The following is a 13,702-nucleotide window of genomic DNA, read 5'->3' on the forward strand; positions in this document are numbered from 1 at the left end:
CTCGTTCGATATTCGTCACTGCTTACAATGCTCGCTAAATCCCGGTAACTGGGATCATGCTTCACTATTCCGTTCTAGTGCTGTCAGCGGTCGATATGTCCCTTCTGTGTTTCAAGTGGAGTGAGGGAGTTCGCAAAAGACTGGAAGATTTGGCGTCATTTGGAAGCCTTCAGTAATGCCATGGGAATGTTAAATATGAGTTATAAAACTACTGCTCTAATAAGTGTTTTTGGTGCGATTCAACATTTCACTCAGTGACTTTTCCTGGGTAAAAAGTAGTAGTATGATCCGAGCAGTCGTTGTATTGATCCTTATTTCAAATACGCAGAACTATGCGCGCCAGTTGATTAACAGACCTTTACGACAAATGGGAGGTGAGGAAGGGCTGCCGAGAATTGTTTACCCGCGGGCTCATTTCTACTTGGAAGAAGCCTTGTGCGAGGCAGCGTGTACTAATGATTTGAACAGGGCACGACGCATCTTGATGGAGCGTGTAGACCCCAATTGGATCAATGGTTTTGGGCTCTCACCTCTTCACATAGCTTGCAAGAATGGCAATTTCGAGGTAGCGAAGATTCTGGTGTGCAACAGGGCGATAGTTGATCTGGAGAATGCGATCGGCGTCACGCCACTGCACTTGGCAGCAAAGAACAATCACTTGAAGTGTGCCCAACTGTTGCTGCTGTCCGGTGCGGCCGCGGGCAAGCCGACGTGGTCCCTCTGTACGCCCCGCGAGTACGCGCCCAGTGGAAGCAGGCTGCGCAAAGTTTTAGAGCTAGCGGAGCAGGGGATTCCTCCGGACCCCGCACACGTATTCGAAATGTCAGTTGAGCCTTTGGTTCCAAAATTTTCCATTCCTCCCAAGCCCCCTGAACGGGAGCAAAAAATAATATATTTTCCATAGATGTGGCACCGGTTGGCAAAAAGAAACGTTAGGATCGTTCATAAGCTCCCCCTTGGCCTGATAGCTTGTGGCGTCCTTTCATAGTACAGTTCCCAATTCTGATGAGACATAAATAAATGCCAAAATTTTTATCTTTCACCATTTTCGTTCAGTAAGAAATGTGAGGTGAAATGGTTGAACCCTACGACTGGAAAAATCACTTTTTAGCAAGTTTAGTAAATGTCGGGATTTTGTGCCTGTTTGTGCTCCTAGATACTTAGCATTCTGGTTTTCATGCCCAAATTCCAATGTTGATTCAGTGCTTCAAATTCGTCTCTGCATCCATGTCTTTTGTGCGTATCGACTACCCCATATTAAAAGATAAAACTAGGACATCTCCTGGAGGTCTAAATGGTGAAATTGCCTCGAGCTTGAGGACTTGAATTTGCGTCAATTGCGCTCCCTAGATTTCCCATGCAAAAGTCATTGATGCGACTTGCAGAACCAATCAAATAATTATAATGCCTCGCACAAGGAGGCCCTTTAGCGCATGTACTTTAATGAGGGGTTCGTAGTTAACGTATATCACGAAGATGTGGGATGGGTAGGCACGTATTGCAGCAGCGCGCAGCCAAAACCCTGTACGCACCGGTAGTCCAAGGTCAGTACTAACTTGGTATTTGTGAGTTGATGAATGTATAATGCTAAATGGAGCCGTCTATGAAGACATACGAGAGTCGTAGAGAGCAAATTTTGCTTGTAAGTAGTCGGGGGTAGTGCAGTGTCGATCTAAACATTGGTCGTAAAAATCTTCTTCCGTTAACCGTCTATGCCCCGTATTTGTGCAATTAAGAGAATTGCCAAGCTTCTTCCCTTTTCGTTTTATAGAGCCCATTGAGTAGCATATTCTGAAAGTAAAGCAGAGCGAGTGTGGCTATTGAATGAGATTAAAAGTGTGGATGTTCAGGGTGTGAAAATGGATTCTCTTCTGATGCTTTTAAATTCATAATTGCATTACGAGATTGACTAAGCAAACCGCTAACACACTAGCGCATCAATACTTCCCTATAACATGGGTAAAACACCACAGCTAACTCTGGGATGCACAGACAGCTCAAATGGCCAGCTAACAGGTGATGTCAGAGTGGCGTCAAACGCTGTGGGATTTTGTTCGTTGATTTATCGTTTTTAGAATAGCTCTTTTAAGTTTGAGTCGCTTTAGTTTCCCACATTATTTGAAAGTGTGCTACGTGTCACTTCACGGAGGGTTGCATGCATGCATTTCACTCGTTCCAATTCAGTGTAAATTGACTATGAGGTATTTTGAAACTATTTACCTATGTATTTCCAATCATTTAAATTACCCGTCATGCGAATAAAGGCAATTTCAGCTCTGGTGAAAATTCATATCTTCTAGCAATGCATTACATTTGGATCTAAGTTGTGTACTTGAGCACTGGTCCGAAGGCATAGATTCCTGATCGTGACACTGACTGATTGCACAGAACAATGGCCCAGACGCAACGATCCTCGCCATTACGCGCGGCGCACACCTGCACTTATGCCCTTCAGTTGCATAAAATTATTTTTTCAAAACCTCTTATAAGCTTCCGGTTCAAAAATTTTTCATGTCAATTGTGCTGATGAGCATTAAAACTGTTGGCGTATCTTTGTAATGTCCAGAGCTGATACTAGCAGTGGATGTCGATAAATGAATTTATTCTGAAATTTTCCATCGTATCTGAGGCAAGTCTACTCAGTCAATTCACCTTTTTAGCATTGAACGCTAAATATTGCAATGGATGATACATACCTACATCAGTTACGCCAACCGCTAAGTATGGATCACAAACGTGGCTTTAAGTTTCTTCTGTAACAATGACAGGCTCCACGAGGCATCCTTTGATTTATCAAAAAGCGGAAATATGATTAAAAGTAGCAACTAACTTTTAAACAATTCCTATCTTTGCTGATACGAAAATTCGCAAAATGTTCCTCTTTTGAATGATTGGTAGTATAACGAGCGTTCCCGTCAGGCATGAACTGGCACTGTGATTTGTTACACTTGTTTTATGGATAGCGAGCGGAACTTTTGATTTTAAATGGGAGGGGGAACGACTTGTGGCTTGATTTGGTGACTGGTCACTGCTACAATTTCAGAAAGTTCAGCACATCATTCTACGTTAGACATTTTATGGTTTAGCACGAAAGAACCATTGTGGGTACATTATACGCCTCATTGTTTTGTGAAAAATGCCTCTTATAAGCCTCAATATGTATCAGTAACACATTCATTATCCAATTTTATTTAACTAAATACAACATTGTAAAATGTCCATTGGATATTCTCCCCAAGAATGTATCACATGTTCTCCATCGGCGTTTTTCGTGAAAGACGTAGATGGGTTTGTAAAAAATTTACTTCATTTGAGGTTTAGACTGCAAACGTCCTGGCGATAATCGCTCAGTGTAGAACACAAGTTGGTTTGACGTAGCGTATATAAATATATTGGCACTTCAGAATGACTATTGATGCACTTCATTCAGCATTCGTGGTTTCAACCCTTCATCATCCAGACTTACCCATCAATTTTATGCGAAAATATCTTAACTAGACTGAGGTTGTGGTTTGTGCGTAATGCACTCGTTTGAAGTTACTTAGGTGTGTCAAAGCTTGTCAGTTTGCATAAATCTGTAAAGTATCACATGCATTCATTTACTCATTTAGTCAACCAGCCAGTCAGTCATTTTTTCTACATTAAAAGTTTTGTCAAATGTTCTCTGCGCCTCACATATGCTTACTCATGGGCTCATTTTAAAGACACGCATTTTCGTAGAGCTTGTCAATGTTATTAACTGATTTACCTTAACTTATAAAACAGGTGATTCAAAAAACGCCTTGATTTGCATGATCACTTTAAATCTGGCATTCTATAACCATATCCATTGTACAAATTTGAGCAACCCAACACAATTAATGACAAGTTGTATTCAGCCCATCTTACGATTTCGGAATTTCGTAATGATATTTTAAAACTGTGCCTAGTTGAATTATTGTTAATTGCCTCCAACACAAATGTGGTCAAATTTTAACGTGACAGTCAAGGCAAGCAAAACAAATATTTGTTTCCTTAGCTATTATGAAACTACTTTCCTATATGTGACCATTTACTAGTATGTTTACTTAACGAAAAGAGCTTTTATACTAAACAGCTTTACTTGCGTTTTAATTCACTATAAATAAATGGATACTAACCTCCATTTTACATCTTAAACATGTGCCCCCAGCCTTTAAAACGGCAAAACCTAGAGTGAGGCACATTAAAGTTATTTGGCATCATCAAAGCTTACCTTTCAAAGTGCCGAAACAACGGAGAAAACTTTAATTCAATGAAGTGATCCTCAGTTTCACATGGTGCTTTGTCCGAATCAGAAGCGCAGACAGTTGATATAGTGACATAGTTTTCTTTGAAATCGTCCTCTGTAGTTTCCTGTATATTCATATTTTTTCCTTTTGTGGAAGCTCGCATAACATAGCTGAACAAATCAACTGTGTTTCCACGATTCCTCATTTTCATTTTTTCCAAAATTCCAATTGATTTGAATCCAATAGATGTCATTCGTGGCAAAGATTGCAGCTTTGTGGATGAGATAGTGGAAGAGGAATGATCGGATGCGCAGCCATCATCATTGTTGCAGGCATTTGCAGTGTCTTCCAGCAAAGGGTCGCATTTGCTCGACTTCGGAAATGGAAGCTGCAGGTGAAATCTACCTAATACCCCACGCATTGCTATGAGAATTGATTTGAAAATGGAAGTATGCTGAGCTGTTTTATGTGAAAATCAAAAGCTGTCATTTAAAGTTCGCTATTGGCTTGTGAGCATTGCAACCAATCTCAACGAAATTAACGCCTCTGGGGTACTTACTTTTCTTCCCTTAGAGACTGAGAGCAGCGTTTCTCAAACGAATACGTAAATTTACATCTTTTTGCCACCTCAACGGAACTATCGCTCTCTTTCATAATCATACCATTGAGCTGAACCTGCTGGCAATTCCCACAAAACTTGAGTTAAAAAAATATTTCAAATTGTTTTAAGCTTGCATATTTTCTGTGTCAATATTTTGCGTGAGATTTTATATATCCCACCCTTTGTTCAATGTATACGCATGCATAATATGATCCTAACATAGTTCACGACGGACACGTCATTGCCTTAAACTAAAGCAGTACCCACGTAGAATTGTATTATCTAATAAAAAATAAATGAATGAATGGAGACGCTACCGCAAACGCCTGCACTTGCCAATAGTTTGTTTTGAGAATAACACTGGAAGGCGTACAGTGCTATTAACAAAGCTATAACGCCCTAGTAACCATTTTAAAGCATTTGGAAAACACCGGCTACCGTTGACACCGACTCGAAATATGAAAATTTCAAAGGGTTGCAGATCACACCTTTATCTTATTGATTTCATGATAATCTCACCTTAAGGTGTGCAATTTATTGCTTTGCTTACGACAGTCTAGAAACTTGTTAACGAAATTTAGAAAAAAAAATTACAATAAATAAGAACCTTATTCACTTCGCAGACTTTAGTCTCAATTACGTACACTGATGGATGGATTAGTGAACAGTAACACTCATAGTACTGTAGGCAGGTATTCTTAACTGAGCCATACCTACTAAAATTAGCGTCCCCATATTTCCCAAGGATAGCGTTTGCACCGGAATTACTTCATGCAATGGGCTATTGGCGAATGGACGGACGACCTGTGTGTGTGCTTGTGCTGTCTTTCGCCTACGTGGATAGACTGTTTGTGGGACGTGTGAATCCGGTGGGCAGTCGTGCACCCCACCGATTGGCCGAGAGCGCCTTCCCTATTGGTCAGACATCCAGTGTAGGCGTGCCCAAACCTGATGTGCGCATACGCATACCCAGCTGATCGGACCGAAAGGCGAAGAAGGAACCAGCCCAAGATGCATGGCTGCTTGACACTGATCGATTACACTTGGAAGGAGAGCGACGACAGTGAGTGCACCTCACCAAGGCATCGCGAAGGTGCTCACTCAAAGCGTCGGCTAGAGCGTAGTGCCATCCGATTTCAACGAGCTGCCACACTGGCTACTTGCGAAGATCGTAGCAAGCACTTGGGAAAGTACGGTAGGAAGCCGACGAGTCCAGCAGAGAGGGCAAGAGTTAGACGCACTCTCACCGTGGTCGATGTCTACCCACCCAGGCAGGCACCGACCTACGCGTCGTGGGTACGCATGCACAGGCCTGAGTTTGCTTCGGTTTGGTATCCCTTTGTTCATTGCCGATATAGACTTCAAAGGGACCCAAACACCGGAGCAATACAGTGGAATTCGGACTCAAATACATTATTTTGTACTCCTCGGTAAGCTCTTCAATTCTCAATTTTCACTTGTAATCCGATTCAATATAACTGTATTTTCGTCTTCCTTCCTTATCAAGGACGGCTTAAATTGTGAAAAATTGTCGCTAAAATAATTAAAAGGGTCATATTCGGCCATAAGCGAATCGCCCAATTTGCTTAAGTTTTATCGAGGAATTATAGGGAAAATTGCTTAACTGCAAAGCTATTTAAGTTACCCGCTCCTTCCCCTCAACGATAGCACTTATTTTCACATTCTCGATCACGGTTAGTGTACTTCAACAAAATGGCAGAGGTTGGATTAATTTGAAGTCTACCTTCTCATACATTTAAAACTAAGTGCAGTTGCAGATTATCATTTCTGTGGCCAGGGTAACAGGAAATATCTCCGGACACTATTTTTGAACGCAACTTGAGAACCTGCCCACGTTTGTCGAAATTATGCGAAAATAAAGCATCATCGAAATATTAAAGACCCCTTGCTCTAAGTATTATGAAGGTATGAATCAAAGGCTAAAACGCAAGCTTATATGTGGAAGTTTGCTAGGCGTAAATCTTGTTTTTTGGGAGAATTTTAGAATATGCAATATGATACACGAATGTGGTAAGACCAATTTCTAACAAAGTAGCTCCCTTTGTCACTAATTAATGGATCTATCAAGTCCATAATAAACTAGTTTGATTTTAGCTTACAGAGAGAAATCGTGGTAATTGGTAGATAAGAAGGATTTTTGGCAAGCATTTATCCCGCATCATGTCCCTTCTCCTGCCAATGCCCAACATTTATATGCCTGTGTTTAGATGGAACCCTTGATTCCTCTAAGAAATACCTTTTTATCGTTGTAGGACTTTGACAGAAATTTGTATTGCTTACCTGATTCGCGACTGGCCTTGCAGTTTGCCGCCACGCGGTCAGCAGACAACGATATCGCCTGAGCCTGTATGTTCTGGAATCAAGGACACCCTATCAGCCTCGAGTTCCGACTACAAACACCTTTCTGTGCATCTTTTCGAGAAGCTTCTCACCGAGGCGATTGTACAACGTGACTGTGCGGCCATTTCTGGTCTCATTGCAAACTGGCCTGGTGTTTACTTAAACGTTCGGCAGATTCTACCGAAGGAGGACTTTCCTCTAACTCGAGGCTACCTCACAAAGCCCGTCTTTGTCACTTCAAATTCTGACTCTCTTGATTCCATCTTTAACAGCGTTCTCAAAGGACCAAGTCTCTTGGATGCCCTCATTATTGGGGTACTGTCTAGGAATCCAAATTGTGCGCTTCAGGTGATTGATGTCAATGGTTTTGAAGAGGGTAAGCTAGTTGTTCTTCTGTTATTCGGGTTCGTTTTTTTCACTGAGTCGAAGATGTAGACAATATAAGTGATCGAATTCACACAAATAGTCCGTCGTTCGCCTAACTTCAAAGTTAATGGTTTGTAATCATAAGAAAATTCATTTTACTGGGATGGATTTGCTTGAAAATTTGTTAAAATTTGTAGTGGCGTTAATTCATGGATTTACCTGTGGATATCGAAAAGATTATCTAGCTTAGATTAAAGGTAATATGCATTTACTTAACCGAGTAACATACTCACAGGCTACAGCGAGCACGCAGTACCGTCATTACAATCACATTCCTAATGGGTCGTCTAGAATTTAAAGTTCTGGTGTTAGGGTGGGTGGAATAGAGTGAATCATATCATACCCTTCATAAAACCTACCCAAAGCAATCCCACGCACCTTCATCAAAGTTATCTTTCTTTTAGATTTTGCTTAGTCTAGGTAGAAGGAGACAAAGTAGCACAAAATGACGCTGCTACCACATAATGGCTTGAAAGAAATTGGTTTGGAAGTTTATTTTAATAGTCGGAGTCATTGCGATAATTCACGATACCTGATTGTGCTTCCTGTACTGCTATAGCAAACTGATCATAAAAGAACTTTGTTCCTTTTTAAGTAGGTTGACGAATACATCAATATGACTTTAATGAAGCACCCTTCAACTGATCTAATTCTGCACTCTTACCAAAGTTCGAGGCTCGATGCGCTCGAGTGGTCGAAATACTTACAGGAATACATCTTAAACTCTGCTTTTCGGGAGCTTTAGCAACAAGCCATCACCGATGTCTCCATATTCGATATTTTTGTACTTCGCAGACAACCCACTAATAGGGTAGTTTCTTTTCGTGCATACTCTTTTTTAAATAAACATAGAAACGTCAATAACACTTAAATATTTCATAGAGTTGTGGTGATGTAGAAAACATGGAGTCCAGAATCTGGTTTGCGAAGCACGGCAGAGAGTAGATACCATGGATAAAATTTAAAATGCTCCGTTTACCCAAGACTACATATTCGTATTCTAATTTCGAAACTTCAGAATTTGCTTTCGTATCAACAATGGGTGAATTGGTTGCGTTTCCCCATTTTAATTGCGACCTCTATGTTGCCACTGTTCCAAATCCCAACAAGCAGCAATGTGATGTGTTGGCTAAGACGTTGCACGCTGACGAGAGTCAATCCCAGGATAAAAGTGGCGTTCATATGCAATTATGCTTCCTATGATTTTTTGTACATTGGCACCCCAAAGAAAGCTCTTTTTCACCGATGCAGCTTAACAATTCTTGGTTTTGATACAAACGTTTTCAACTCCTCATTTTCATTAACTTAGCGATCTGTCGGGTTAATTTCCATAGTTTTTGGTTTTCATGCTAGATTCAGTTTAAATATGGCTGAGATACCAGATTAGAATGATCGCGGTGTCACAAATCATGACATTATAAAAGTCCACTTTTTGCTACTTTCTTTTCTTAAAAGCCCGTTATATTTTTTTCCTTTCCTTAAGCATCAATACTAAGCTGTATTTATTCATTATCAGTCGGTGTGTCATCTATGCACGCATAGGCAGCCTACCAACTGATCTAAAATAGTGCATGTGAAAGTAGAATCAACCTTCTCCGGTATTTAAAGTGGTCGATTAAAATATCTTTCCGACCACTGCATGAGAGTGGTCTCCAATCAATAGATTAAATGAATATAGTATTTATGAGGTGAGAATGGCATAGAGCTCCTTTGCGAAATCCTCACTAGTAAGTATGGTGCTTACATATTTCTTTAGATCAACGTGTGAGCATCGAGTTGTCGAGGCTGCCACTGCTCTGGATGAGCCCGGAGAGACGCGGTTCAGAGGACGTGCGACAGCAAATTCGCGGCAGTCTGCAGCTGGCCATTCAGGATCAACGTTTTGACCGATATTTTACGCGGATTTCTACTATTTACAACCTTCATGAGGGAGACTTCTGCCATGAGCAGAATTTCGGTAAGTCGTGAATGTTTGTGTAACGTTAGTTTTCTTAGAACTTTGTTTTCTGAACGAAACTTTAACATAGAAACCCAAATTAATGTTTTTACAGCGTGTTCACTTAATAGGTCATGACAATTTAGTGATAAATCGGAAAACCTTTCCTGGATGGGTGTTACCTTCACTCTTGAAATAATAATAAAATGAGGGAACAATAGCGCCTAAAATAAATTACACACGTTTTGAAGTTGTTATTAAACGAAGTAACTTAAGTAGGCATGGGGTCAGGCTTTGATAGTCGTTTTCTTGGTTTATGCGCTGCTCGCTGGATGAATGCATTTCTAGAATTTGAGTCAAGTTTTCATGTACTCATTGTGGAATATATCTTGTATTTTGCATAAATAGAACCGCTGACAATATGCTTGGACTGTAATATGTCAGTCGATGAAGTAGCGTTCGGCCTAGCTCTACAGTCAATGACTCCCTTTCGCTTTTCTTGCAATCGTCTGCTCATGCGACGCTTGCCCGAGCTTCAACTTCCCGTCTTCAACCTCATTCGATTACTCGACCCCCTGGTAATTCGCTATTGCATGTTGCCAGTTGCCTTTTCTCATATACTCTCTGTGCATGCACTCCTGTGACGCATTGCAAATTCCTCTTCACAATTTCTATGACTCAAGAACAGGAAATTATCTATTCAAATTTTAGTGACTTCGTTATCAAGATAGACATTTCAGTATTACCATTTTCATATTCACCAGCTTACCTGAAACATCATCTGTAGGATCATAATTTGCATGCTGACCATTCATAGTCATGTAAACAAATATTCATTTTTATATTCCTGTTGCCTAATCTTCCAACCTGGAAGCTTGTCTAATTTAGCCTTTAAGGGTTAGTAGATTTTTACTCGATCTTCAAGATGTGGTTAGTTGTTGCTAAAGTAGACAGCTTTCTCTCGACAAAATTACACACGCAACTTTTTTGCGGACTTGAGTCTCAACATAATGCCCAAAAGTTTATAGCCTTAATCGGCTATACTCTTCTCAAGTGAATCCACTCTGGCAATTTTGATATCTAGTTTATAATTGATGCATTTAACATTAATTAGTCCAATTAAAGATCTTGTAAGAGTGTGTAGGCTCTTTCAAGCGTTATTTCTAACACTCATGAATAATCTTGTCAGATATTCTGCATATACTTTTCAGGACAGATTTATGCTCATGGGATTGTTTTTAAATTTTTATATGGATAACCACACTAGTGAGTAGTTGAATGGACTATCTCTCCGTACATGTGCATGTAATTCAGTCGATAACACAGTTTGAGTTGGAGGACCCAGAACTTGGTGCTGGTTCAATGGGAGGCCTGCCCTCCGCGCTCGGTTGGTTAGCCAGCCTGCGCAATCTCCGAGCCTGTTCACTGCCAGCATGCATTCCTCCACCCCTCAACACCACCACCACCTCGTCATCTGCCGCCGCTATCGCCAAGCCCTCAAATTTGGGTCCCTGCCGTCTGCTTAACCGATCACTCATCTCGCTACGCCACTTGCAGCGCCTCAGTTTGGCTCGGTGCTACCTTCAGGGACAACTCCAGCTCCTTCTCGGTGCACTCAACCAGCCACTGGAGTATCTCAATCTACAGGTACTAGGTCGTCCCTTGACGAAGTTCTATTCATGCAAAACACCATCACCAGTTTAAGCAGTTCTTGTATAATTCGGCATCGATGCATTACTACCTTATTTTCACATTAAGCATAATTATTCCTTATTCTTTACCAAATAATTTGATTCACATTGCAAAATTTTATATGTATTAAGGGGAACATAATACTGCAATTGAGTGGGTTGCTTGTCATGCATTGACGAGGATTTTTCATTACATCTGATCGATTTGCATTTTTAGGATTGCTGCCTATGTGTAGAGGACGTCGAATTTCTGGCTTTCAGCTGGCGGCCTCTATCCGGTCTTTATGAATTGAACATATCCCGAAACAATCTCGCGCGTGTGCCCGAGACAACACTCGCGCAGCTCTTTTGCAAAACGTGTTTCAGTCACATCGGCCATCTTACCTGTCTCTCTCTCGCCTACACATGTCTCTCTTTCGATCGTCTACTATGGACTCTTCGCCTCTTCGCTAGAGAAATCAAGGCTTCTGTAAGTAAACGGGCCTAGACTTGGTTTATTAGTTATTCAAGCCTATGTTGGGGATTCTCCACATGCTTCTTTAATCAAAAGGTAGGACTATGATAACGAGATGGTTCACTGAATTCCTTGCTGGAGACAAAACAATTATAGCTAAATTCAGCTCGATTCATTTCGAAGGTGCGCAAGATTATCTTCTTTAAGGTGGTCAAGACTGGTAAATCAGCCAAGGTGGCAAGCGACCTCAAACCGCGAAACCTCTACGTGAAATTTGCAGTCCAACTAGATATTTCTCTAACTGGTGACTAACAATCCCTTGAAAATAGGAGCTCATGCGAAATAGAGCCAAGTTGTATGCCCGTAGAGGCAAAACACCTTGCAAAATTGGTACTCGTGAGCTTGTGTCACTTTAAGGAAAAATATTGGTAATTTCAACAAGCAAAATATTTTGGGGCTCTTTTTTAGTTGTTTATTCTTTACTGAGAAAATTCGTCTCATTATGGGTGAACTTAAAGCAGAGGAATGAGTCTTTTCAGCTACCCCCCCCCCCCCTTGGGAACAGGGAAATTGCCTTTTTAGGCCATACATAAAGTGCCTGAACTTTTGACATAAGAATTTTAAGTCACAGAAACAACCACATTCAGGTAAACTACATAATATTGGCAAAACTGGACTTATTTGTCCACCACATAAGTATTTGTTTACGCATGAAGTGGTTTGTAAAACGACTGCTGCTATGCGCAGTCGAAAGTCGGACTAACCAGTTAAAAAGACCGCACCATCCCAATCTGGTTGCCTCAAATAGTCAATCTTCGACACTGCTGGTGCACGTCAACAGAAGCTTTGATAATACAATACTTTAAATAGGAAGTTTCGAATATTACCTTCGGTACTTCTTCGCCGCCAATACATTCAATAAAGTTTATGGACTTACCAAAACATAACAGCCTTCTTTTATCAACTAATGCTTCCTTGAACATTACCAGGAAGCATCATTGGGTCTTTATTTTAATGATAGGATACGTCAACTAAAACTATGTCGGCGGCTGCGCAAAACTGGCCGATTTCCTCTGACGAGTCAGATGCCGAGTGCCTTTCCTCGAGATGCACACTCCGAGTTCTTTGCATCCAAAACTTTATTCCACCTTCGACAGAGGTTAGCCACAGCTTGCTGCATCTAGCCATCACTTTACCACGACTTCGACTACTCCAACTTTATCCGGCGTTCTATGCCTTCCCTGGGGTAAACGAAAAGGAGCAACAGGCTAACAGAACCCAGGCTATCCTGCAAAGCAATACCTATGTCAGACGTAGAGGTCGAAGAGGCATTGAAGTCCGGTGATTCACGCAGGATTTCTATTGAATTCTATACCCGCAACTCGCTACATAATCATTGAAACGTTGCATGATCAGGAGGATAATTTTGGAAGCTGCTTCTAATACCCCACCATCTTTGTTGCATTTTAACATGCTAAGTAATTTACTTGTACACAGGCGTTCATTCTGATATGTTGTAGCAATCACAGCGGTTGAATGTGATTGAGTGGCAAATCCTTTGATTTTTCTCCTTTCATTTAATAAAATTTTTTAGATGTGACAGCCTTGTGGAAGAACTGGAGAACGATAAAGTTCTGCTGCATAATACTGCCGTTAGTTCAATAATCAATGTGGTCGGTTTTATTAATCCATGGGGTAAAGTACATACACACTTAAATGCAACTTAGCCCAGGTGTGATTTATTCGCAAAGAAAGTTAAATGCTTAATTGTGACCTGAGAAGTGCCATCACTGTTGTTGTTGGTTAGAACTTGTATGGGGCACTTAAGCTGCATAGCGGTATTTCGATGAACACAATAAAGGCATTTACAGATGTGAATTATTCTTTTTCAATATTTTGGCAAATTTTGACAAGGCAAGGGTTCAAAAATTAATGTACAATTTTAGAAACTGTTACTGATCATTCATTTTTGTCCAAAATCTA

General features: G+C 40.7%; 2 protein-coding genes across 2 annotated transcripts; both read left to right on the forward strand. All coding sequences in view use genetic code 11, as the record gives it.

Moving 5' to 3' along the window:
• Positions 1–367: 367 nt before the first annotated feature.
• On the forward strand, positions 368–904 carry EGR_01427 (Protein phosphatase 1 regulatory subunit; the record flags this gene model as incomplete). The annotated part of the gene is made up of 1 exon (XM_024490676.1): positions 368–904. The coding sequence occupies one exon, from the start codon at positions 368–370 to the stop codon at positions 902–904; it is 537 nt and encodes a 178-aa protein (XP_024355000.1).
• Positions 905–5,802: 4,898 nt separating this feature from the next.
• On the forward strand, positions 5,803–13,446 carry EGR_01428 (hypothetical protein; the record flags this gene model as incomplete). Its single annotated transcript, XM_024490677.1, has 8 exons — positions 5,803–6,281; positions 7,125–7,588; positions 8,657–8,809; positions 9,395–9,595; positions 10,019–10,152; positions 10,889–11,221; positions 12,741–13,060; positions 13,314–13,446. The coding sequence occupies 8 exons, from the start codon at positions 5,803–5,805 to the stop codon at positions 13,444–13,446; spliced, it is 2,217 nt and encodes a 738-aa protein (XP_024355001.1).
• Between the last annotated feature and the right edge of the window lie 256 nt (positions 13,447–13,702).

The sequence above is a fragment of the Echinococcus granulosus genome (genome assembly GCF_000524195.1).
Source record: "Echinococcus granulosus chromosome Unknown EG_S00005, whole genome shotgun sequence".
Taxonomy (NCBI): domain Eukaryota; kingdom Metazoa; phylum Platyhelminthes; class Cestoda; order Cyclophyllidea; family Taeniidae; genus Echinococcus; species Echinococcus granulosus.